General features: G+C 40.9%; 1 protein-coding gene across 5 annotated transcripts in view; it reads right to left on the bottom strand.

Moving 5' to 3' along the window:
* DGKD (diacylglycerol kinase delta) overlaps positions 1–27,179 on the bottom strand; it is a 151,796-nt gene that overhangs the window by 67,871 nt on the left and 56,746 nt on the right. For all 5 annotated transcript variants that reach the window (XM_077488441.1, XM_077488442.1, XM_077488443.1 and 2 more), the window contains exon 3: positions 20,715–20,795. In XM_077488441.1, the coding sequence (XP_077344567.1) occupies positions 20,715–20,795 (81 nt within the window). The remainder of the gene's footprint in view (positions 1–20,714; positions 20,796–27,179) is intronic.

Raw genomic sequence — 27,179 nt, 5'->3', positions numbered from 1 at the left:
TTGCTTCCCCCTTTTTTTACTGACCCCTCCTCATAGTCTGTGTGTATATATTCATTGCCCTTTAGATATGCCAATAGGAATTATTACCTGGTGTGTATCTCAATAAATTTATCATTTGTATTTTTTAGTGTAATTAATTATGTAGTGATCATAATAGGTTATTTTAATTGAAGTTAACTTTTATATAGTTACTATTTGATTTTTTTTTACCATTTATTAAGAGGGGGGCGGTGCCTCAGAAATCACGTTGCGGCCCACCCTCTTCCTGATTTGGTCTTTTGCAAGCTCTGAAAACGCTGGAGACGCTGCTGGTTATACATCTCCTTATAGCAGGTCTGAGCTAATCCCCACAGCGGTCTTCTCATCTCTTGCGATGGCTGACTGCTTGATTGGTGATCCACATCCACCCTGTGTGCAGCTTGCAAGATATTTTTATTTAAGTGTATCTGAATAAAGTGTTACTTGCTTTTACTATCACACTGACCCAGGTGCCCTCTTTCTGCTGTCTTTGTGTCTGAGGAAACTCCCATTTCCTGCTGAGGAGCTACCGATGACTGTGTGCGGAATCCCCATCCACCTGTGGATCCATCCGTCCTGTGGACTTCTCCTTGATATCCCTTACTACTAAGGGACTGTATGAACAAATTCTTATTAATTCATTTTGGGTATATCTTGTCGTACCCCCCCTCTCGGTTATTGATCCTTTATGATAAACCTTATAGCTGCCAGTGAGCGCTGACTCACACACACTACCTGACAGTTGTGTGTAATATATTGCCACCACATCTATGAATTACTAAGCTACAATATAATAAAGGTTTGTTTTTGTGTTTAATACCAATTTAATATTTATTCCAAGTTCATTAAAAATTCCAAGTAATTCTGACACCCAGGTCCTTGTTCAGGAACTTCCCGCTATAAAGTAATAAAGCTCTTTTTCTGTCTTCTGTTCCGCATTGTCACCCAGTCAAATTTGCTTTTGGTGGACACTACAAGCTGACATTACAATGTTCATTGTGCAGGCACGTTCTGTTGTTTCCATTAAAGCGGAACTAAACCCTCCTACCCTTTACAGCCAAGGAAGCTGCCATCTTGGCCTCTGATCTGCAATTGTCATAGTGCTGCACATGTGATCAGTTATGATTTAGTCATTTGATGGCTTGACAGTTTGGTTGAGAGCAGAAGCAACTGTGACAGTTATCATTCCACCATTTGAGTGAGTGCATATTGACAGGAAATAGCAACAAAGAGGCTGGAGGACATCAGATGCATCAAGATGCAAAAAAAATAAATAAATAAAAGATTAAAAAAACAAACAGTATTTTCAAAAATGAAAAAAGATGGCAATTATTTACTACACACAGGGCTTTAGCAAACGGTCATCCAATTTGAGTTTACATCTACAAACCAATTCTTCTACACAAAGCACAAAAGACAAATTTACAGAGGAATCAGTGAATGTAAAGAAACACTGTGGAATTGTAAATACTTGAAAAGAGAGACAGCTTCTTTTATTAAAAGAGAACAAACACTACTTCTCTAAACACAGAGCAGAGTGCAGAGCTAAAAATAAAAGGAAAACCACACAGTATTTACAAGAAGCATTTCCTAATCCTTGAATGACACCATGGGAACATTGTGAGTTATAAGAAACTGTATCCCCGCAGCTGTCATTTTAGAGAAAAAAAGTTTTAGAAAAATACATAATAGTCTGAATTGTTCTACTCTTTTGTAACTCCGTAAAGGCATGATTACGTGCACTTATGTATGCAACAACAAAGCAAAAGGGCCATAAAGGCTTATTCTTTCTATAAGATTTAAGGCTAGGTTCACCTTTTCCAGAAAATAGCCTATGTAGTCAAAAGGGACCTGGTAGATATTAAAAAAAAAACTATGCGAGTGTGTAAATTATTGTCATACCTGTAGGCCATTTGGACTTCCCAGGAGCTTGGCCAAAATACTCCCAGTTAGCAATCCCCATGTCCTGCCTTGTTGCCAGGACATGAAAACCATTGGTCACTCACTTCCAGCATTACAAGAATGATCAAAAAGGCAGAACATGGGGAATGCTAAATGGGAGTTTTTCTAAAAGGCTTCCAGGGGGGCCCAAATTGCCTACAGTTAGGACAACAAAATCGATAGTAATTTTACAGGGGCCCCTTGACTGCATAGGCTATTCTTTGAAAAAAATGGAACTTAGCCTTTAATATACACCTGTCCATAACCTGAGGGTTTTGCACTGCAAGGTGGGCACTAAGATTTCCAAATCCTGTGCTACTGTCATTTGTAAAGTGTACCACTTCATGACTGTTTACTGACCCACCAGGCAATTTCACGTGGTCCTCGCACATCTCCTGCAGCTGTGGCACCCCCTGCATCCCTGCCCCCACCTTGTCCCAGCAGTCGGCAGCAGAGAGGACGAAAGAACTCCTCCACCAGATCCTGCCCCTCTTCCTACAGCTGTAGAGAGGCTCGTCTCTGTTCCCTTCCCTGTCTCAGCAATTGGCAACAGAGAGGATGACAGAACTCCTATAGATCCTGCTCCTCTTCCTGCAGTTGCAGAGAGGCTGGTCTGTGCCCCCTTGTCTCAGAAGTTGGCAGCAGAGAAGATGACAGAACTCCTCCACCAGATCCTGCCCCTTTTCCTGCAGCTGCAGAGAAGCTCGTCTCTGCCCCCTTCCTCGTCTCAACAGTTGGCAACAAAGAGGATGACAGATCTCCTCTTATAGATCCTGCACCCGCAGAGAGGCTAGTTTCTGCCCCCTTGTCTCAGCAGTTGGCAGCAGAGAAGACAACAAAACGCCTCCACCAGATCCTGCCCCTCTTCCTGCAGCTGCAGAGAGGCTTGGCTCTGCACCCTTCCTTGTCTCAGCAGTTGACAGCAGAGGATGACAGAACTTTTCCCTTTAGATCCTTCACCTCTCGGTGCATCCACAGCACCCCCTTGTCTCTGCCTCCCATGGTCTCAGCATTCAACAGACTTCGACAGCTGCCTCCAGCCCTCCTCTGCTCATTCTTCGGGGGGCACAGTGATAGAAGGGTGGGTGGGGGGCTCTGGACATCCAGTCTTACAGATACAACTTGATGCTGAGGTCCACAGTGAAATGGAGTTGCCTGCTATAGTGGGATGAGTGTGAGAAATAAAAGCTTAGTTCCTGATACACTACAAGTATTCTCTGTGCTGTACAGTTTGCATTATTTTGTCAAGCCTAAGAAGGACCAGATACAGATACATTTTGAGAATGTCAGGTCCTAAACTCATTTCTCCCCATTTCTAAGCAATGAGAATGTTGTTTTAATGAGAAATTGTTGAACTTGCTAAATATAACTGATTTTCAAATAGACCAGAGCTGTTCTATAATAAAATGAACATGCTTGACACAAATTTTTTCTCAAAAATGCAAACAGAATTAGACGGTTTCTGCTTTCTCTCTCTCTTTTTTTTTTTTTTTAATATAACCACCTCCTAGACTGTTCCTTCCAATGGGCCACTGGACTAGGACAAGATTAGCACAAAAAAAGTTTACAAACGTGCCAAGTTCCTTACACCTTGGTAAAGGAACCATGCAAATTCCAGAAACTAAAGTTTGTTTATGAACTTCCTTAATATTTACATAGGACAAATGTAAATGAATATGAAAAACATTTGCATTTCTAAAGCGCCTAAATACTTTTCAAATTGCAAAATAAAACATAACTTGGGGTAAACTGACCCCTGAGAAACAGGATGAAAATAAGGACTGAGAAATCTGGGGAGGTAGGAGGTAGGTACTAGCAGTATTATGGACCTCATGGTTTAATGTTTCTAAACGAAAACTACATTTGATTCCCTCTAACAAGCAATTGGCTTGTCTATCTTTTTCCATGTAGACAATGGATCACCATGTCTGTTGAAAGGAAGCAGGAAAAGATAGTGATCATTTGACATCAATGTGAAATACACTTTAGGTACACCTTGCTAGTACTGGGTTGGACACCTTTTGCCTTCAGAACTGCCTTAATTCTTGGTGGCATAGATTCAAAAAGCTGTTGAAAACAATCCTCAGAGATTTGGGTCCGTATTGACATAATCGCATCACGCAGTTGCTGCAGATTTGTCGGCTGCACATCCATGATGTGAATCTCCCGTTCCACCACAATGAAAAGGTGCTCTATTAGATTGAGATCTGGTGACTATGGATGCCATTGGAGTACAGTAACCTCATTGTAATGTTCCAGAAACCAGTGGTGAGATGATTTGAGCTTGGTTACATGGTGCATTTTCCTGCTGGAAATGGCCATCAGAAGATGGGGACACTGTAGTCATAAAAGGATGGACACGGTCAGCAACAATACTCAGGTAGGCCACAGCGTTTAACCACTAGATATCCGCGCTATAGCCAAATGACGGCTACAGCACGGACCTCCTTTGCCGGGACTACGTCTATTGACGTCGTCCCGTGCACGAGCGGCCTGCGTGCCCCCTGAGGGGCGCATGCGGCGCGCTCTGTGATTGGCGAGTCTATGAGACTCGCCTGATCACTGATCCGAGCAAGGGGTCGATCCCGACCCCTTACCACGTGATCAGCTGTCAGCCAATGACAGCTGATCATGTGATACAACAGAGCTGGTAATTGGCTATTTTTCCTCCTCGCGCTGATAGCGCGAGGAGAAAAAAAAAAGAGCCGATCACCAGCGGCCGTGATCGGGACATTAGTCCCGATCACGGCCAGCTTACCAGTGCCCACCTGCCCCCTGCCATTGCCACCTCATGAATAAATAAGTGCCCCCTGTCAGTGCCACCCAGCAGTGCCACACATCAGTGCCCACAATCTGCCTCAACAACGGTGCTGCACCCCAGTGCCACATATCCGTGCCCATCAGTGTCATCTACCAGTGCCACCTATCAGTGCCCATCAGTCCCATCTATCAGTGGTACCTATCAGTGCCCCTTAGTGCCACCCATCCGTGCCATTTCCTATGCATCTATTTTATTTGTAAATTGGTATTTTTGTTCCAATAAAGATACAGTTTAAAGTAAAAACATAAATAAATACAGTGCCTTGCAAAAGTATTCACCCCCCCCCGGCATTTTTCGTGTTTTGTTGCCTCACAACCTGGATTAACATTGATTGTTTGAGGATTTGCATCATTTAAAGGGGTTGTAAAGGTTTGTGTTTTTTCACCTTAATGCATCCCATGCATTAAGGTGAAAAAACACCTGCCAATGACGGGCGTTTTACTTACCTAAGACTGTTCACCTGCTCGACTTGTCCCCGGCGTCCTCTTCTCTACCGAGTCTTGGCGTTGATTGGATAGATTGATAGCAATGCAGCCATTGGCTCCTGCTGCTGTCAATCAAATCCAATGATGCGCTCACCGGGGGGTGGGACCAAAACATACACTCGGTCTATGGATGCAGAGTGTATGAGACAGGAGCACGCCCACAAGGTAACCCCCTCGGGAGACAGCAAGGGGGTTAGCTATTGTGGGTAAAAAACAAACTGCACAGGGGAGGCAAGTATAACATGTTTGTTATTAAAAAAAAAAAACAAACCCATACAACCCCTTTAATTTACAGAACATGCCCACAACTTACAGATTTTTTTATTTTTTTTATTGTGAAGCAAGCAACAAATAGGACAAAATAACATAAAAAGTGTACATAACTATTCACACCCCTAAAGTCAATACTTTGTAGAGCCACCTTTTGCGGCCATCACTCCAAGTCGCTTCGGAAGTCTCTATGAGCTTGCCACATCTTACCACTGGGATTTTTGCCCACTGCCCCTTGCAAAACTTCTCCAGCTCCTTCAAGTTGGATGGTTTGTGCTTGTGAACAGTAATCTTTAAGTCTGACCACAGATTTTCTATTGGATTGACATCTGGGCTTTGACTAGGCCATTCCAACACATTTACATTTTTCCCCTTAAACCACTCAAGTGTTGCTTTAGCAGTGTGTTTGGGGTCATTGTCCTGCTGGAAGGTGAACCTCTGTCCTAGCCTTAAATCACACACAGAGTGGTACAGGTTTTGCTCAAGAATATTCCTGCATTTAGCACCGTCCATCTTTGCCTCAACTCTGACCAGTTTCCCAGTCCCGACTGCTGAAAAACATCCCCACAGCATGATGCTGCTACCATCATGTTTCACTGTGGGGATGGTGTTCTTTGGGTGATGTGATATGTTGGGTTTGCGCCAGAGTTTTCTTTGATGGCCAAAAAGTTCAATTTTAGTCTCTGCAGCTCCTCCAGGGTTACCTTAGGTCTCTGTGCTGCCTCTCTGATTAATGCCCTCCTTGCCCTGGTCTGTGAGTTTTGGTGTGTGACCGTCTCTTAGCAGGTTTGCCATGTTCTTTGCATTTGGTTATGATAGATTTGATGGTGCTCCTAGGGATCATCACAGAATTGGATATTTTTTATAATCCAACCCTGATTTGTACTTATCAACAACGTTGTCCCTTACTTGTTTGGAGAGTTCCTTGGTCTTCGTGGCAGTGTTTGGTTAGTGGTGCCTCTTGTTTAGGTGTTGCAGCCTCTGGGGTCTTTCAAAAACGTGTATATGTAATGACAGATCACGTGACACTTAGATTGCACACAGGTGGATACCATTTCTCTAATTATGTGACTTCTGAAGGTAATCGGTTGCACCAGAGCTTTTTATGGGCATCATAACAAAGGGGATGAATACATACGCACATGCCAATTATCAGTTTTTTATTTCTGAAAAATAGTTTTATGTATATATTTTTCTAATTTCACTTAACCAACTTAGACTATTGTGTTCTTATCCATCACATATAAATTCAGATTAAAAAAAACATTTAACCAAAGGCTGTAACTTAACAAAATAGGTAAAAAGCCAAAGGGGGTGAATATTTTTGCAAGGCACTGCATGTCTGATTACAGTTAGTATGTCCCCATGCAAACTGTAAAGTTGGACCTTGGCAGCAAATGCAATCTCCCACTTGACAAAAAAAAAATATTAAGTAGTCTGCACAGCGAGGTACTAATTGATTATTTCTTTGCCAAATTGGTCACGTCTTCTTGGATCTGTCCAGCTCTGGGCTACTTCAAATACATATGTCCTCCCATCTTGAAACACAGCAATACAGGCAATTGAGTGAAATTTACCACTAAAGGTATGTGCTTTTTCTGTTACATGTTCTAAAAATAATAGTTTGGTTGCATCCTGAACAGTGGTGGCTTGAGAAAATATAAATCAAATGTCTAGCAGGCAAAAATGTCTGAGACATCTTTCCACAGCTCCTGAACAGCAAGAAATGTTAACCACAATGAAGAAATGGAAGCACTGCAAAGCAATACAGAATAAAGAAATCGCAATAGCTTTCTATGTATATAAAATGAAAGAGGGCACAGTACAATTGTGCCTATTTGGTTAGCCTAAAAAAAAGGATCTGCAGAACCTATCTTTATTTTATTTTTTTTAAACAGGATCCCTGTAGTAAGGTCATATAATAGAAATAGAGGCAAAACTATATTTTTGGATAGCATAAGGGAGGGTCATAACTCCTATATATTATTTTATTTTTTGCCATCTGTGTCCCATTGGGGAGATTTTCCGTCACTTCCTGTCCCATAGCCAAAACAGGACGTGAGAGGAAATCCCTGCAAAATTAAGGGAATCCCTTGGGAACCACCAGGTCACCAGAGCTATTGGAAGATTTCTCCTCTATTACTTTTTTGGGGGACAACCCAAAATTTGGGATTTTCGTCTACTTTTACTTTTAATGATAACGGTAAACAGGACAAATAGACAGAATGAATCTCCCTAACAGGGGGGCACAGAAATAAATAAAAACCTGACAGGGGTTTGTTCTAATGCCTCTCCTTTCTATCCAAAACAAAAAAAATAAAGTTTGGCCTTTACTCGCACTTTACAAATCACTTTGATTTGTATTCAGTGATGCAGGTCTTTGTGCTATATAACTGTTTGTGGACCTAAAAGAGATCATACCATATAATCAGATCGTAAAATGTTTAGTCAGCTTAGAGAGACTCTGCCACTTTGCCGAATCAGGGCAATTTGACACATTCTCCATAAAGCTAACCACCCCAAGCCAGTTGTATCCACCTTTACACATTGCTCCATTGGAGCCAGAAGTCACATCCTGTGTACGTTCTGTGTTGCATGGTGTAGGAGCTTTCTCTAGAGATGACAACACTCTCCTCCTGCCTGCAAATTAAGCTGGGGAACTATATCGTGGAAAGATGCTCTATGCGCCTCCATACCTGGAAGTACTCTGGGTATTATACAAGGGCAGAGGAATGGAATGACAGGGGAGGGTGTCAAAGATCACAAAGTACTTTCAAAAGACTCATTTATGTTGCCCTGAAAGGGAAATCATTGAAGAAATGTGGAGCTGGTTACAGGATACAATGTATTTCTAACAGATCTTTGTAGTGCTGGGAATAGATTTCATTTCTAACATTTAAGACTGAGGAGGGCACATGAACAGTAAATTCAGGAGCCTGTCATTGCACCCTAGTTTTCAAAAGCAGTTTGATGTCATACAAGCTTCAGTCTCACCAAGTCAAAGGAGTACACTTTCCGGTGCTTTCAAAGAAAAATGGTTTGCAAATATTGCCAGTTCAGGATGCACCTGATATGTTTGTGAGGTGTCTTTACCATACTTTGACACTAAAGTAAGGCACAGAATGACAAATGCAACATCAAATCCTAGGGTGCAGTGCTCCATAGAAGTCAGTTCTAAATTCAAACACTGCATTCCAGTTCTTTAAAAGTTCTTCACATCAAGTCACAAGTAAAACACAAATGTATGTATATATGAACACCTAAAGAACCTGAATGCTGAAAGTTGTGCTCAGAAAAAGGCAGGCACATGGCAAAGGACTAGTCACCAGAACTATTGGTGATTTTCCTGCTGCTCACCTTTCCCTAATTACGAATGTACCATGACTTGTTCTGTACTCTGTGTGGAGGTGACCATCAAGGTACGGGTTTGTGCTTTTGCTTCTTTCGGTTAAGGCTTCATTTACACTGGACGTTTTTACAAACTCTCCTGAACAATTTTGCTTAACAGATAGTAACCCACATTTAAAATGTTCATTTTGCCCCGTTTACATGCTGCATTTGCATTTAGAAGCATTTTTAAAATGGCCAAAAATGAAAAAAGCCTGTAAACGAAATGCAGCTAAACACGAGTTACCGCATTTAGAATCACTTAGAAGCGTTTGGTGCTTGAAATGCCTGTAAACTCAGCTTCTGAACACATTTTTTTGCATTCCAAAAATATGCCTCTAAACTCAACTGCCTAGAAACAACTATAAAACTATAAACGACCGTGTGTACATGGACCGATAAGATAACAGAGGAGAGCTCATACACACGGTCAGATTTTCCAACGCAAAATGTGCGATCTGATCATATTGTCAGAAAATCCCACCATGTGTGGGCTCCATCTGACTTTTTCCGTCAAATTTTCTGATGCACACAGTTTGAGAGCAGGATCTAAAATTTTCAAAATTCAAAAACAAAACAAAATCCAATCGCATAAATTCCAATTGTGTGTAGACAATTCCAACAGACAAAGTACCACGCATGCGCAGAATAAACAAAGAGATGAAAGCTATTAGCTACTGGCCCGTTTATAGTACCGACGTGCATAGTTACATAGTTAGTCAGGTTGAAAAAAGACACAAGTCCATCCAGTTCAACCTTAAAAACAAATAAATAAAAAATAATCGTACAATCCAAATACCCAATTTTATGCCCACAATTGATCCAGAGGAAGGCGAAAAAAAACCCCAGCAGAGCATGCTCCAATTTGCTACAGCAGGGGAAAAAAATTCCTTCCTGAAGGATCACCTCCCAAGAGGTGATCGGATTTTCCCTGGATCAACTTTACCTATGTTAGTACCTAGTTATATTATGTACCATCAGGAAAGTATCCAGGCCTTTCTTAAAGCAATCTACTGAGCTGGTATTCCACATTTTCACAGCTCTAACTGTGAAGAAACCTTTCCGTTCTTGAATATGAAATCTCTTTTCCTCTAGACGTAAAGAGTGCCCCCGTGTCCTCTGGGTTGATCATACAGAGAACAACTCAACACCAAGTTCACTATATGGACCCCTAATATATTTGAACATGTTGATCATATCCCCCCCTTATTCTCCTCTTCTCAAGAGTGAATAAATTTAGTTCCTCTAATCTCTCCTCATAGCCGAGTTCCTCCATGCCTCTTATTAGTTTGGTTGCCCTTATCTGCACTTTCTCCAGTTCCCCGATATCCTTTTTGAGAACTGGTGCCCAAAACTGAACTGCATATTCCAGATGAGGTCTTACTAATGATTTGAACAGGGGCAAAATTATATCTCGCTCTCTGGAGTCCATACCTATCTTAATACAAGAAAGGACTTTGCTCGCTTTGGAAACAGCAGCTTGGCATTGCATGTTTTTATTGAGCTTATGGTCTACCAAAACCCCCAGATCCTTCTCCACTATACATGTTTAACGTCACCTCGTTCAGAACGATCGTATTTTCCGACAACTTTGTGTGACCGTGTGTATGCAACACAAGTTTCAGCCAAAATCCGTTGGAAAAAATCAGACGGATTTTGTGGTCTTGACTGTCCGACCGTGTGTATGGGGCATTAGAGTCTCCAGCAAGGAGAACAATGAGCAGCCCAGTAGTGACATCACCAAATCCCACTCCAAATCTGGCAAGACTAGCAATCAGAGACAACAGCACCTTAAGATTACACTGCCAATATACAGCAAAAACAAAGAACAGAGGGCGCATTACCTTTGTAATAAATGTATTGTGTAAAAAAAATAGACGTGAACTCACAAACTGCATTGGCATTAAGGCATATCAAAGTCCATATGTACTTGAAGCAGCCTGGTCACCTAGACAAGTCCCAAATGCGATTAGACAGTCCAAATGGCTGATGCTTTTCGAGGGGATCCCCCTTCAAAACCAGTCAGATGTTTGGACTGTCTTCTCATATGAACTTTGATATGCTTCTTTGGAGATGTGGTTTGCGAGTACACATCTGTCTTTCTGTACACAAAGTTATTACAAAGGTAATGCGCTAGGTTGGTGCGTCCTCTGTTCCTTGTTTTTGCCGTATGTCCTTTAGGTTTCCCTGGCCTGCAAGGGGCAGCAAAACTGCTGCAAATTGGATTTTCTGAAGAGTACAGATTGTCTTTGGCCATTACACTTCTCTTGAGCGCAGGAGATTGTATATTGACAGTGCAAACACGACAAAACCAATCATAAGGCAATCCCCTCAAATACCAGGAAGCAAACTTCAGGAGGAAATCTAGACAGAATTAACATTTCTAAATGACTTATACTGTAGCAAATCTTCAGAATCTGAGTGGAGTTCCACTTGAAAATGGCAGAGAAGGTGTGTTTTTTTCTGATAAAAGGAAATGCTGGAGGTAGACAATATTTTTCCATAGTTTCGGTCCCTGGACTGTGTAAAAGCCGTTTTAGGCCGCACACTGCGGATCTGCCTGCTCAGCGGAAGACCTCTCCTCTGATCCCCACTGAGCAAGCAGAAGACAGGACCGGGTCCGTTCCACTGATGCAGTGCGAACACAGACACAGCTCGCTTTGCTCTTTGGGTGGTCAGATATAAATGTACTACCTGTCCGTTTACATCTGACTGTCATCTGATCCCCTATCTATCTGTTTTAGGTGGATCGGATGTTGACTGGTTTAAACGGACACATGTCCGTTGACATTCGCCGCTCCATAGAAGGCACTGGATGGTCCAATCAGGTATGCCTAAAAAAAAATAAAAAAAAAAACTGGACTAGTGGACCACAATCGGTCCACCTGTATGAAAATTTTAGAAAAAGAGCAAAAAAGGTTCCAACTGGCCTTTAGGGATTTCAATAGCTTGTCATGTCAAAATAATATTCTACCTTTTAGTCTAAAATGGTGGCGCTGATTTACTAAAACCAGAGTACAAAATCTGGTGCAGCTCTGCATAGAAACCAATCAGCTTCCAGGTATTTTTTTGGGAAAAGCTTAATTGAACAAGCTGAAATTAGACGCTGCTTGGCTACCATGCACAGCTGCACCAGATTTTGCACCCTCCAGTTTTAGTAAATCAACCCCGGTGTTCTTTACAACTAACTACTGGTTCCTAACTTGGCATAACACATTAATTTGTTAAACTTTGCTCTTAGAATAAAGTTCTAATTACAATACTGATGAAACATACAACAAAGCATGACAACTACCAAAGAAATAAATAAAAAAATCTGCCAAGAAATGTGTGTTCCCAGTTATATGACAGTAACAATAAATCTCATTCATTATAAAGATCATTATCAGTTAAGTGTAATTAAGGACCAGGGGTCACAGCTCTGCACTTTTATAGTCACAGGCATTCAGAGAATGTCTGTTCTGTTCTTCATGTAAGTGTTGTGCTATTAACCCACTTCCTGACCTATCAAGCATTGCTCTATCGGCTATATATGCCAATTCTTGTAGAAGGTGTGGACTGAAAAGCAAACCACGGTAATAAAACCACTCCTTCGTTGAGAAGACTCTTCTGCCATGGTTCAGCCGACAAAAACCACAAGAGCTAAATATAAACTACTACTTAACTTTTGTTTTAGAACGTTAGCACAAGGGGAAACCGCGTTAAATAAATCTATACAATAACCTCAAAAAGTATTCTAAAGAAAACTGTGGTAGGTTTTCACAAAAATACTTTGAACAATCAAGAAACATGCACATGAGCATCTGTATTAAAAAAATTACAAGTTACACCCACATATATATATGTATCAAAGAAAAAAGAAAGTTTCAAGAGTTCACCATCTGTCAAACATTTCTTCTGTACATGAAAAGCAATCTCACTTTTTCAGCACAAAGTTATTTAAAGGAGAAGCTCAAAATAAACCTACATACTCACCTCTATGCTGCAGCTGTCCCACACTGCCTGTAAGACTGAGAACTGAGCAATCACATGACCACCGATCGCTCAGCTCTTGGTCTGCTCTCTGCTCGAGTGCTCACTGGAGCTCCAGGCTGAAGAGGGGTCAGGTGAAGCTGGCTTTGGCACTCAGCCGCTTGCCAAGAGCGGGGACCAGCTATCCAGCGGGATCCTTCCAGAGCCTGAAGCAGCTATGCTATGTCAGCTGACTCAAGCCAGCTACAGACAGAGTGATTTTCTTTCCTATCAGTGTTGATCCTTTCCTGTCAGTGTTGGGGGTACTTTCCACCATGGAGCCATTGTGTTCTCACGCTGGGGGAAGCCACCTAGGCTGAGAGAACACAGTGATTATTACAAAACCAGCCGCTAGCAATAATCGCATGGAAAGTCAGACAGGCTGGTTGTACCAGAGTTGATCTATCAATCAACTTGGGTACATGCAGTTTTCCCATACATGGTTCAAATCTTGGCGGTTCCTGCTGAACTGGCCGAGATTTAAACTGTCTATGGGCAGCTCAAGTTGACTCAGGTCTCAGGAGAGCAAAAGCAACTGCACTCCTTTGGCCAACAAGAGAAGTATGGCCAAAACAAGCTGTGGTTAGGCTGCTCTTTTAAGGTGGCACTAAACCTATTAGTATATTGCATACCATGAATACTGTTCATGTGTCCCTTCTAATAGCAGTACTGCCGGGCATCTCCTATAAATGAAATTCAAACTTTTCTAAGCCACCACTTCCTTTAAGATGGTGGCTACATGCGCTCTACATGATCCCACTGTAATTGTGGACATAACCACCCTCCAGGGCTCGCTCCTGACATTGGTAGTAGCCAACAACTCCAGCCACGGCATGTAAAAGCACAGAAGTACATCCATTTATGTAATTGTCACCCACTTATTATCGGCAGCTTTATTTTGTAGGTGGGACAAGGTTGAATAAAGGAAAATGGTGGTGCATGTGAAGCAGTGATGGATAGTACATTGATTTCTGGGGATTGTAGTTTAATCAGAGTGGTTCATGCTCTTGGGGGACATATTAAAAGAACGTTTATGTGTACTAGGGCTGTAACGGATGATTATTTTCATAATCGATTTGTTAGCCGATTGTTTCGGTTACCTTAAAAAAAAAAAAAAAAAAAAAAAAAAGTGGGTCAAATTGACGTTCATTTTCAACCACAGTGATGGGAAAATTTGGAAATAGAAAACTTCTCGGTCAAAGGAATTCTCAGACAGTGTATGTGGTTTTCATTCAGAAATTACATTAAATTTTAAAAACAAAATGTTAAAAACAAGTGAAAATTTCAAACAAAATTCTTTCATTCAGTGAATGTACAAAGATCTTTTGTCTGAATATTCTCATCTGAAAATTGATCTGTGTGGCCAGCATAAGGCTCCGTACACACCTATGCAGTTTGCTTTTGAACTGTTTCTGCAGTGCTTTTTGCAGTGCGTTTTGATTTTTGCGCATTTGATTTTACTGCACATTTTTTTGGGCAGATTAAAAAACACAAATTGCTGCAAAAACGCATTATATGCTTTTCTGCAACTTCTCCATTGAAGTATATTGAACCAATAAAGCACCAGGTCTAAGACGTTTAGTAACATAATGGGGTTAAAAAAACTAAAATGAGCCCTTTTATAGTACAAAAAAAAAGCAGATAATCACTACCGTAAGGGGTTCATTTTTTACTGTAGAATATTTACAGTAGTGATTATTTGCTCTTTTTGTACTATAAAGGGCTCATGTTCGTTTTTTTTTTTTTAACACCATTATGTTACTGGCTGATTAATCGATTATGAAAATAGTAATCGATTCATTTCATAATGGATTAGTTGTCGATTAATCGCTTAGTTGTTTCAGCCCTAATGTGTACTGTATGTAAGCTGGATTAAATGTGTGTTTGGACAAAGAGCGTTTAGTGACACTTCAATAACACAAGCCTTCAGGTATGCCAGTGGGGGCCTTGTAAGATGTATTTTCAGAACAGAAGGCGTTTCTTTATTATTTTAAGTATTTTAAAATAGCCTTGTCATATTACACAGCACTTTACAGAGCATATAGATCTAGTCACACCAGTTCTGTCATACGGAGAAGGAAGCATTACATATAAATGCCATCAATGTGGCCATCACACCAAAAATGTGTCAATATTGGTGCAATGCAACATAATCCATAGCATATTTTTCAATGCAGACTGCTATGCATCTTTGACGGTAAACATTAATTACATTTTTTTTTTAAATCTAGTTATTAAAATGCAGCTAACTTGCCATTTCTATGCTATAAATTGCCATTCCTATGTCCCCTTTAGGCTTAAAATGATTGTAAACCTCTGCAATAAAAAATTAACAAAGCAAATCCTTCTATAATGTACTTGCTTCAGTCCGAAGCACCAGTGTGATTTCGGTCTGCAGTCTGGTTCCTCTGCTACCTGCATGAGTCATTTCTGACAGGCTATGTGATTCTAAGATATGATGGGGGATGGGGAGGAAAGCTCCAACACAAAGCAGGTGACTGCCTCATTGTGTGCATGTTTCTCTTTGAGTCTGTGTAGAGGGGAATGTATCCCTTCCCTCCACTCAGGTCTCAGATTACACTCAGCTGTCCTCTCTAAACTGCAGAGTGTGTGACATCAGCTCACCACCTCCTGCCTCCGGAAGCTCAGAAAAGCGGTGTCAATTCTGCACTGTAAACAGATGCAGAGAAGAGATAGCTGCAGATAAACAGGTACAACTTATACAGGAGGATTGGTTTCATCTCTGTGTATCACATAGGGCTAGTAACTTCACTGGGTACATGTAAGGGTTTAGCAGCACTTTAAATTATACCTAAAAATACCAAATTCCGCAAAATGCTACATTTCCCATTTCTGTACATCTAAACATACTATTAAATGTATTTTCTATGTTCTGACCAAAAAGGTCTCTGTGTTTTGCCTGTAGACTGATTGTAGTGCCCCCTTGCTTGTTGGCTAGAGTGAAGAGATCTCTTTTGGAAGTCATGGCTCTTCGATCCTTCAGCCTTGGAGAATTATTCCCAACAAGAAGAGCGGGCCACACTCTTGTAATGGCCAAGAAAGTTGGGTAGAGCTGGGAATAAATACAGTTCTACATTAGGGTCCCTGACAAATACAAGAAGCGGGTGGCCAACTCAACTGTTGACAAAATATGAAGATTTGACTGACAACTCATTTATCCTGCAAGAAAATTCCATATGACACAGTTGCATGCTAAATACATATAAAACAGAACCAGTGAAAATAAAACGTATTTCAATATTTTTTTCTGAGCACCCAGACACTTCCCAATACACCTGCTGCTGAAGTTATCCATTTTATCTAATATTTTGGAGTCCTTGCAGATGGCAGGAAAAAAAAAAGCATGTGTCACCACCACCATCTTGGTAGAGGCAGGGCTTTTGCTTCCTCACGTCAGAACATCCAGCAAGGTAAACTATAATTAGCAGTGTGATCACTAAATCTCACCCTTTATCTCCTTAGCTTAACTAAAGTTGGAGGCAGAAGTGCCTTAGATCTGACACTGCAAATATATAGCTGTGAGGCTGAAACTAAAGGAGTGCCTAGGCACCCTCACTTCAGGAAATGGGCTCCTATTTTTTGGGAGCAATTCCAGGCAAAAAGTACATTTTTACAGGTTACTGCTTAGGCATAATTAACAGTCTAAAAACCTTCCTCACAACATAGCAAATCTTTACTTTCTCAGCTCAGTTACACATTGGGGCCTTCTTTACAAGAGCAGCTGAGGCTGATATTACAGCTGCAGTTTTATTGCTCCTGATCACAAGGTAATATGGCTGGCAGCCATGTTATTACACATTGCCATGGTTGTGTCGTGGCAAAAATGATACAACTTGCTACATTTGCCAGGCAGAACCGTCGCCAGAAAGAACCCATTCGTATGCATGGACTGCACCTCCACAGATATGCAACTGTGTGTAATTGTAAGCAGTTGAGGCCGGAGCTGAGACTGGCCGGAGCTGTGACTGGCCGGAGCCGAGAAGACGTCACCCCAGGTATCATGGTGGCATCGGAGGACGACGACGCATGCATACTAGCTCATACAAGCTCATTAAGCCTTTGCCTTGCAGGGTCTATTTTTATTTTCAGTAAGGCTTTACTTCCTCTTTAATGGGTTAAATAGACATATAGCCTCCAAGCTGCTTGTCAAATCATTCTGAATACAACTCACCATGAATTGCTTTTGAGAGGAGGCAGTAAAACACCTGCACATATAAAACGAGGCCTTAAGCATTATGGTTTCTAGTCCTAAAGTTTAAACTATTTAACATCAGTCAGGAGTTTTACTGCTTCTCCTAGGCCAGCAATGCCACCTGCATCCATTTTAACCAAGTGGTGGGCTCCCTTTTTGATATGGCGGCCAAGGTGAATATAAATCAATGATTTAAAAAAAACTGTTTTTTTGATTTTTAGCAAATTTTAATAAAATGCGTTTGGAGTAAAAACATGTCTAAAGATAGTTTTCTATTTAAGATACATTAATAATTTAATTTATTCAGCATGAAATGGAGCATAGTTGTATAGCACGAGGCTGTATATTCTGCAATGTTTACATTTTTGGTAAACTTATTCAATGAAGCCAAGCTCTACAAGCTGAGATAACAAGCACTGCATTGATGCATTCACACAGTTTCACAGTAACCATGAGATAAAATAAAGTTCAGGAATATTGCTTTATCCCATTGTTTTGCAAATCTATGTACACTATAAACTGTATAATTGAATCAGTTCCGACAGCGTTGTTTTACTAACCTGACAGCTTATTATTCCAAATAGGAAACCTTCATTTTGTTTGCAAATATTAAAGATTCCAACTACCAGCAAGAATAAGTCCTTACATTTAAAAAGCACCTGTTATTTCAGATTCATCATGGCAGCGCCTGTTAGCGGGCATCCACTCACTTGCTGCCGCCATGTCCCTTGCCTTGGTTGTGTCACTGCCGCATCACCAGCCGTCCCATTAAAATGAATGCGAATGTTCGGGAGTCAACAGCGGGTCAGAGGAGGACCCGCTGCAGGACAGAGATGACAGTTCCTCTTTAAAAATTATGATTTAAATCAAGTTGATTTAAATAAAATCCACCCCAATGGCGGTGCATGGCATCCATAATTGATCTTCCATGGTCTGGCTCATTTCAGAACAGTTATTTGCTGCATTATACAAAAGGCATTATTATCTTTCACAAAGGTTTTTAATGTTATTTTTTTACAAACAAAAAAAAAAAAAAACAAGACGTAAACTGCAAGACAGTGAGTGCCCGTTCACACTACCGCGACTTGTCAGGCGACTTAGCCGCCTGACAAGTCGCGTTCCATTCTGTACTATGGAACCGTTCTAATAGGAGCGACTCAAGTCGCTCCGACTTAGAAAAAGGTTCCTGTACTATTTTTGGGGCGACTTCAGGCGACTTGCATTGACTTCTATACAGAAGTCATTTTGCAAGTCGCCGCTGAAGTCGTGTGCAGGTCGCGTCTGTGAGTCGCGCTGCAAGTCGCGTCGCCCCTGTGTGAACGGGCACTGAAAGCCCTCTGGGCCATTTTGCTCTTATACATATATTTTATATTTATATATAAACACACACAGTATATATACAAACATATACAAACACAGCCAAACCAAGTGCAATCTTTATTCCACATTGTAGTCAGTGGAAAGCAAGAATTGCCCTACACTTTATAAAACCCATCTTTAAATAGTTCACAGATAAACTCAAAACCAAAGCCTTAAATGTATAAAAGGGACCTCCCTATTCAGAGACGGGGGAGAGACAAGTTGCAGAAAACCACAACAGTGCATTTCCTTTCAGTTTTTAAATTAGCTGTCTGTGATGTGAACACTCCTTAACCTTAGTGCTACTGGTATACTGAAAAACAAAACTGGCTACACACTAGTAAAATTTTGTTCAAAATGTTTTTAATTTAAGAGCATTTATTTGATTTTTCTAATTGTTAGTGGGGTCAAATCGATGTTCGTATTCAACCACAGTGAGGAGAACATTTGAAAGAGCAGGATGGAAAACTTTTCTCTAACAAAAGAATTTCTAAGCCCTTGTACACACGGTCGGAGATTCCGACAACCAAATCCATCAGATTTTGTCCGACGGATCGACAAGATCTTGTCCAACGGATCTTGTCCGAAACTGTTGCATACACAAGGTCGGACAAAGTTGTCGGAAAATCCGATCTTTTAGAACGTGATAACGTAATTTCGTTACGATGGGACTACGTTCAGGCTAGTAGCCAATAGCTTTGATGTAGGAATTTGATCTGAGCATGCGTGGCACTTTGTCTGATCGGAATTCTCTACACATGATCGGAGTATGTCCTATCGGAGCATTTTGGCGGAAAATATTTCCGGCAAGTTGGAAAACTTGGTCCAACTGATATTCCGACGGAAACAGTCCGATGCAGACCACACACAGTCGGAATATCCGACAAAACGCTCCGATCGGACACATTCCGTCGGAATCTCCGACCGTGTGTACAAGGGCTAACACTGAATTTGGTTTTCATTTGGAAATTGGCAAGCTTGATAAATTACATCCAATCTAAAATAGTGTTAAAAAGGAAAGAAAATTTTTAAGTACTTTCAAACAACATTCGTCCAGTTTACTGTACAAGAATTTTTACACAAAATTGTCGCATTTTGAATAAAAATTGCGTGGTCATGCTACACCCAAAATTAAATTTTATAATTTTTTTTCCCCACAAATAGAGCTTTATTTTGGTGGTATTTAATCACCTCTGCGGTTTTTATTTTTTGTGCTATAAACAAAAGCAGAGTGACAAGTTTGAAAAAAAAAAAAAGACACAATATTTTTTACTTTTTGCTATAATATCCCAATTTAAAAAAAAAAAATAAAATGTTTTTCCTCAGTTTAGGGCAACATGTATTCTCCTACATGTTTTTGTTAAAAAAAAAAAAAAAAAAAAATCGCAATTAGCGTATTGATTGGTTTTGGCAAAAGTTATAGCATCTACAAAATAGGTTATTGATTTATGGCATTTTTATCACTATTTTTATTTTTTTACTAGTAATGACGGGGATATTTTTATCGTGACTGTGACATTGCGGCGGATACATCGAACACTGCAGACACTATTTTGGGACTATTCACATTTATACAGCGATCAGTGCTATAAAAATGCACATATTACTGTATAAATGTCATTGGCAGGGAAGGGGGCCATTGAGGGGTGAACTCTGTTACCTAGGGCGTGATTCCAACTGTAGGGGGAGGGGACTCACAAGGGGAGGAGACCAGTGTTCCTCTGTACTGGGAACACGATTGGTTTCCTCTCCCCTGACAGGATGTGGATCTGTGCGTTTACACACACAGGTCCACACAGGCTCTGTTTCCAGCAATCGTGGGTGCTGGGCATGTGCACTGGCTCCCGAGTGACGTGGCAGGCGCGCGCACCCCCTAGACGGCCAGGAAGCCCAGGACGACATAGGACGCCCACCCAGGATGAGAGATCCCCCTGCAGACGTCATTTGACAATAGCCAGGATGTGAAGTGATTAACATTCAAACTTTGTTGGAAAATCTACTAGTGTATGGCCAGCTTTACACTTAAACAGTGATGCTCCTGTAGCTGCCCCCAATATCACACTAACAGTGGTCCGAATATTCAAATTTGAATGCAGTTACTGGGAGCAAACACCAGGGGGATAGAACTGGAGGTTAGTGAGAAGCAATTGTGCAACTTATTTACAGAGGTAGAAGACATGTGGTGTTCTATAGTAAGCTGGATACATACTGTGAAACTGTTGTTTAGGTTCTTGGTGCTTGACTCAGCAACACTGGCGTCTGTAATGTCAACCTCTTCAAATATGATAGACTGCAAAAAAAAAAAAAGAAGGCAAGACAAGAGTTATAGTTATTATTATTCAGGATTTATATAGCGCCAACAGTTTGCGCAGCGCTTTACAAAATTAGGGCAGACAAACCAACACAGGAGGGATCAGAGGGCCCTGCTCGTTAGTAGGGCTGCAACTGATTATTTTCATAATCGATTCGTTGGCCGATTATTGTTTCGATTAATCGAATAATCGGTTAATAACCTAAAAAAAAAAAAAAAGTTTGCTGCAATTTGCATTTTTACATATTTTTTTGCCCAATTTGTTGTTGGGCAGATTAAAAAGCACAAATTGCCGCAAAAACGCATTATTACCTGCTTCTCTGCAGCTTTTCCATTGAAGTATATTGAACCAAAAAAAACAAAATAGCACAGTTTTGCATTAAAAAAAAAAAGTCCTCGTCTTTTCCAAATACGCAGCAGCTGAAAAAATCATGGATGTGAACGTGTCCCATAGGAAACCATGTAAATGAACTATAGTGTGTTTCTGCAAAAAGCACCAAAAAACACAGAGGTGTGACCTAGGCCTGAGATGTTTAGTAACATAATGGAGTTAAAAAAACTAAAATTAGTACACAAAGAGCAAATAATCGCTACTGTAAGGGGTTAATTTTTTATTATGGGACAGTGAAAGTAATATTTACAGTAGCGATTTGCTCTTTTTGTACTATAGTTTTTTGTTAACCCCATTATGTTAGTGGCCGATTATTCGATTATGAAAATAGTAATCGATTCATTTCATAATCGATTAGTTGTTTCAGCCCTACTCGTTAAAGCTTACAATCTAGAAGGGAGGGTCAAGTTGAAACAAAAAAAGGTAATAACTATGGGGGATGAGCTGATGGAGAAAATGAAAATACAGTTGTTAGGTGTGGGTAGGATAGGCTTCTCTGAAGAGAAGGGTTTTCAGGGATCGTCTAAAAACTAATAAAGTAGGAGATAGGCGGACAGATTGGGGTAGGGCATTCCATAGGATTGGAGAGGCTCTGGAAAAGTCCTGGAGGCGAGTATGGGAGGAGGTGATGAGGGAGCTAGAGAGCAGGAGGTCTTGAGAAGAACGAAGAGAACGAGTAGGTTGGAATTTAGAGACTAAGCTAGTGATGTAGCTGGGGGCAGAGTTGTGGATGGCTTTGTACGTCGTTGTTAGTATTTTGAATTTAATTCTTTGGCTGAGCGGAAGCCAGTGGAGAGATTGACAGAGAGGAGTAGCAGACACAGAGCGATTGGTAAGGTGGATGAGTCTGGCAGCAGCATTCATGGTAGATTGAAGAGGTGATAGACTATGTAGAGGTAAGCCAATGAGAAGGGAGTTGCAGTAGTCGAGGCGGGAGATGACTAGAGAGTGAATTAAGATATTTGTTGTGTCATTGGTTAGAAAGGGGCGTATTTTGGAGATGTTGCGGAGGTTGAGGCGGCAGGATTTGGACAGTTATTGGATGTGTTGCTTGAAGGAGAGTTCAGAGTCCAGGACTACACCTAGAACCTTGGCGTGTGAGGATGGGCTTATGGTTGTGCCATTGATTTTGACAGTGAGATCAGGGGAAGGGGGATATGGGGGAGGAAAAATTATAAGTTCGGTTTTGGATAGATTGAGTTTGAGGAAGTGTTGCTACATCCAGACTGATATATCTGATAGTAAATTAGTGATACGTGAGAAGACAGAGGGAGTGAGCTGAGGGGTAGAGAAATAGATCTGGGTGTCGTCAGCATAGAGGTGGTATTGGAAGCCATGGGAGGCTATCAGTTGACCCAGGGAGGAGGTGTACATTAAAAATAGGAGCAGTCCAAGAACAGAACCTTGGGGGATCCCAACAGAGAAAGGAAGAGGAGAGGAGGAAGTAAAGTTGTAAGAAACGCTAAAGGTGCGGTTGGATAAGTAGGAAGAGAACCATCAAAGAATATAGTTACGGAGACCAAAAGTGTGGAGTTTTTTTGAGGAGGAGGGGGTGGTCAAAGGCAGCAGAGAGGTCCAGGACAGGAGGAGCAGTACAGAATAATGTCGATTGGTTTTGGTCGTTAGTAGATTGTTTGTTAGTTTTAGGAGAGCAGTTTCTGTGGAGTATTGAGGACTAAATCCAGACTGAAGGGGATCAAGAAGGCTATTATCAGCGAGGTGGACACTTAGTCGGTTGTAGACCAGATGTTCGAGGAGTTTGGATAAGAAGGGGAGCAAGGAGATGGGGCATAGGTTGTTAGGATTGGAAGGGTCCAATGTGGGTTTTTTAAGTATGTGAAGAAACAAACCTTACAGGATGGCCTAAACTAGGAAACAAGACTTTAAAGGTGCATTTGTAATAGTTTAACAGAAAGGGTCATTAAAAAGACCACTGACAAGTTGATATACTGTACACTGAAAAAGTGTTGCTAAACCCAGTGATATGAAAATAGTTCTTTTATGAAACTGTGAAATTCAAAATACAAAACTGATAAGACCCCCCATATGCTGGTCGTGGTTGTCACCCAGGGTGTGTGTGTGTGTGTGTGTGTGTGTGTGAGTGAGTGAGTGAGTGAGTGAGTGAGTGAGTGAGTGAGTGAGTGAGTGAGTGAGAGAGAGAGAGTGTGTGTGTGTGTGTGTGTGTGTGTGTGATGGGAGAGAATGACACCTTCCATTAACTGTGCATACCAAAGTTAATTCTTTGAATGACAGGATCATTAGTCATGACAGCTCACATTTACATTCAGATATGCTAGTGTATGGTGACATATGGTAAAGATCAGAGCTGTGCAGAGTCTTTCCTCATTTTGAACCTTAGTATACATTGCGGTAAACTGAGCTCCGATTAATCTACAATGACACTAAATAACAATTAAAGTATACTAAAATGATATACATTAGCCACTTTAGAAAGTCTTAAAGCTGAACAACAGGTATGGTTTGTATTGTACAGTACACTGGTCCAGCTTGAATGCTATACCTGAAAGACAGCTAGGAAAGCAGAATTGCTGTAGTAGTCATCGGTAATACAGTTATTGCTGTGAGCTTCCGGGTCTCATGCCAAGCGACAGAGAGAAAATGTCATTCTCCACCATACACATCAGAGAACACTTTGCACTCATTGGGAAAAATCCAAGGCATTCTATGAATAGGAGTTGTACTGACCAAGCGATCCGCTGTGCTTACTATATAGCAGGGCAGACGCTCAGCACCAGGCCACAGGTTATGTATACTTACATTAGTTTAAGCTGGACCAATGTACCTATGAAATATAAACCATACCTAGAGTTCAGCTTTAAAGAGGAAGTAAACCCCGATGGGTTTACTTCCTCTTTGTCTCCCTGCAAAGGTAAAGCATAATGGGCTACTATGCATCGCATAGTAGGCCATTATGTGTCACTTACCTGACACAGGAGCCTGCGATGTCACCGCTGTCCCCAGTAGCACGAAGCGTCCACCTTCTTCCGGGTATCGCTGCTCCGGCCACTCACAGCGCTGGAGCAGCGACGACATCACCCCCACACATACGCACAGGAGCCGCACTAACGGCATATCGCCGTTAACAGCGGCATGCTCAGTGTGCGCCTGCGCAGCGCTGTCTTTTTTGCAAATATCTCCTAAACCGTGTAAGTTTAGGAGATATTTCTTGGACCTACAGGTAAGCCTTAATCTAGGTTTACCTGCAGGTCAAAGTGGTTTGTAAGGGCTTACAACCACTTTAAGCACCCTTTAGTGTATGTTAATTGCTATTGAAGCTGGATGAGTCTGGAGGTTATCACTTTATTACAAGTAATAACAGCAAAGGACTTATCATGCTTGAAGTATTCAAGTTGCAGGACTGATAAGATAATGTAACCTCGAAGCAATAACAGAGTTGAGTATTTTCTTATGATCACTTGTGTTTTTGAGAACATTAATTTGTTAATTATTGCAGATAAAGGAAATGCGTCAAACACAGGAGCCTCATTTATTCCCCCCACCCCATAAATGTTGCCTGCACGTTTCCAAAATAAGCAAGAAAGCACGCGGACACCTGAGAATGAAGATTTGGGCACTGGAAGTAAGGTAAGCCTTTTTATGTCTTTTTCTCCTGTTTTTTGGATGTATTTACACTATGGGTGGAAGTTTACTACACTTTGACCAAAGCGGTGTTTTAAAAGGGTCAATTTACCCAAAACATGTCAACTTTTTATTTTGTATTATTGAGTATGTAACAGGAAGTTGGAACCTGCTAAAAAGTGTGTGGGCAGATGCTAAATTCCCAGATGGCCAGAAGAGAGTCAAGAACGATGGCAGGGAGAACTCAATGTTGGACTATCCAAGGTATAAAGAAGCTAGGGGTTAGACTGGTTCACCATTCTTCACTAAATACATTTCTCATTTTACAGTAAGATTTTAAATACAGAACAGAGTTAACGCAACCACTCTAAAAAAAATACAGCATTTTCATGTATTTTTTTTAACATTTACAGGTACACAGTCTGGAATGACAATGATGTTGCAGTTCTGGATTCTTGGACGTTATACCCGTATTAAAGGGGAGAAAAAAAAAACTTTGCGTGTAAAATAAGCACATGCCCTTTCCCAGAAGTTCTGCATTACAAGAATTGCAGCATTTTAGCCCGCAGGTGAAGGTTGTTCAGTGAATTGGGTAGGGATGAGCCGAACACCCTCCTCTTCGGGTTCGCAGCAGAACATGCGAACAGGCAAAAAATTCAGCAGAACACACAAACACTGTTAACCACTTGACCACTGGGCACTTAAACCCCCTTCCTAACTAGACCAATTTTCAGCTTACGGCGCTTTCACACTTTGAATGACAATTACTCAGTCATGCAACACTGTACCCATATGAAATGTTTTTTTCTTTTTTGCCCACAAATGGAGCTTTCTTTTGGTGGTGTTTAACCACCTCTGGGGTTTTTTTTTTCACTATAAAAGAAAAAAAGATTGAAAATTCTGTAAAAAAAAAATGCATTTTTCTTAATTTCTGTTATAAAATTTAGCAAATTAGTAATTTTTCTTCATAAATTTTGGCCAAAATTTATACTGCTATATATCTTTGGTACAAATTGGTGTATATTATTTGATTTTTGTGAAAGTTATAGAGTCCACAAGCTATGGTGCCAACCTCTGAAAATTGATCACACCTGAAGTACTAACGGCTATCTAATTTCTTGAGGCCAGGTTCACACTGGTGCGACAAAATGCTCCAACATTGGGAGCTCATGTCGCATGTCGTGTGAAAATCAATGTTTCCCTTTGGGAGCCATCTTAACTGGTCCAATACAAGTTGGCCGACTTTGAAAATGCTCCCTGCACTACTTTGGTCCGACTTTGATCCTACTTCAGCCCATTGAATATCACTGAAGTCGGATCATGCAAATTTGGCATGCGACTTGTGCTCTGATGATCTTGAGTGGGAACTACACGCCAAATTTTAAAGAAATAACCAGCATGGGTTCCCCCTTCAAGAGCATACCAGGCCCTTCGGTCTGATATGGATTTTAAGGGGAACGCCCTACGCCGAAAAAACCCTGGCCCCCCGCACTATGTGAATGAGTATTGGGTACAGCGTGGCAAGTGTGGGAAGTGTAAAAATAAAACACACTAGACAGGTTTTTAAAGCAGGGGTTGACAAATTTGCTTGGAATCTAGGAGCCAGCTAAAAAAGTTAGGAGCCAGGTCCGTGACGGCGATTCGGACCCGTGTCCCTGGCCTGACATGGAGACGAGTGAGGGGAAGATAGCCCCCAGCCCCTCACCTGTCTCCAAGTCATTGCCCATAGCTCTTAGAGGGACATTTTATTTTTTTATTTTTTTCAAATGACAAATTTTTTTTAAATTGCATTTTAGTGTAAATATGAGATGCGAGGTCTCTCTGATCCCAGATCTCATATATAAGAGGACCTGTCATGCTTTTTTCTATTACAAGGGATTTTTTCATTCCTTGTAATAGGAATAAAAGTGACACACTTTTTTTTTTTTTTTAAAGAACATTGAAAAAAATAAAAATAAAAGTTAAAATAAGAAAAAAAAAATTATTTTAAACAGGCCCTGTCCCGCCAAGCTTGCGTGCAGAAGCGAACGCATATATGAAAGCGGTGTTCAAACCACACATGTGAGGACTGCGATCGGTAGAGTGAGAGCAATCATTCTAGCCCCAGACCTCCTCTGTAACTTAAAACGTGCAACCTGTAGAATTTTTTAAACGTCGCCTATGGAGATTTTTAAGGGTAAAAGTTTGTCGCCATTCCATGAGCGGGTGCAATTTTGAAGTATGTCATGTTGGGTATCGATTTACTCGACGTAACATTATGTTTCACAATATAAAAAAAAATTGGGCTAACTTTACTGTTGTCTTATTTTTTTTGTTATTAAATACATTTTCCCCAAAAAAGTGCGCTTGTAAGTCCGCTGTGCAAATACAGT

Source organism: Lithobates pipiens, unplaced genomic scaffold (genome assembly GCF_037356315.1).
Source record: "Lithobates pipiens isolate NorthernLeopardFrog02 unplaced genomic scaffold, aLitPip1_a1.2 Scaffold_18, whole genome shotgun sequence".
Taxonomy (NCBI): domain Eukaryota; kingdom Metazoa; phylum Chordata; class Amphibia; order Anura; family Ranidae; genus Lithobates; species Lithobates pipiens.
Note: the sequence above shows the minus strand (reverse complement) of the source record. Positions and strands in the feature narration are given on the sequence as shown.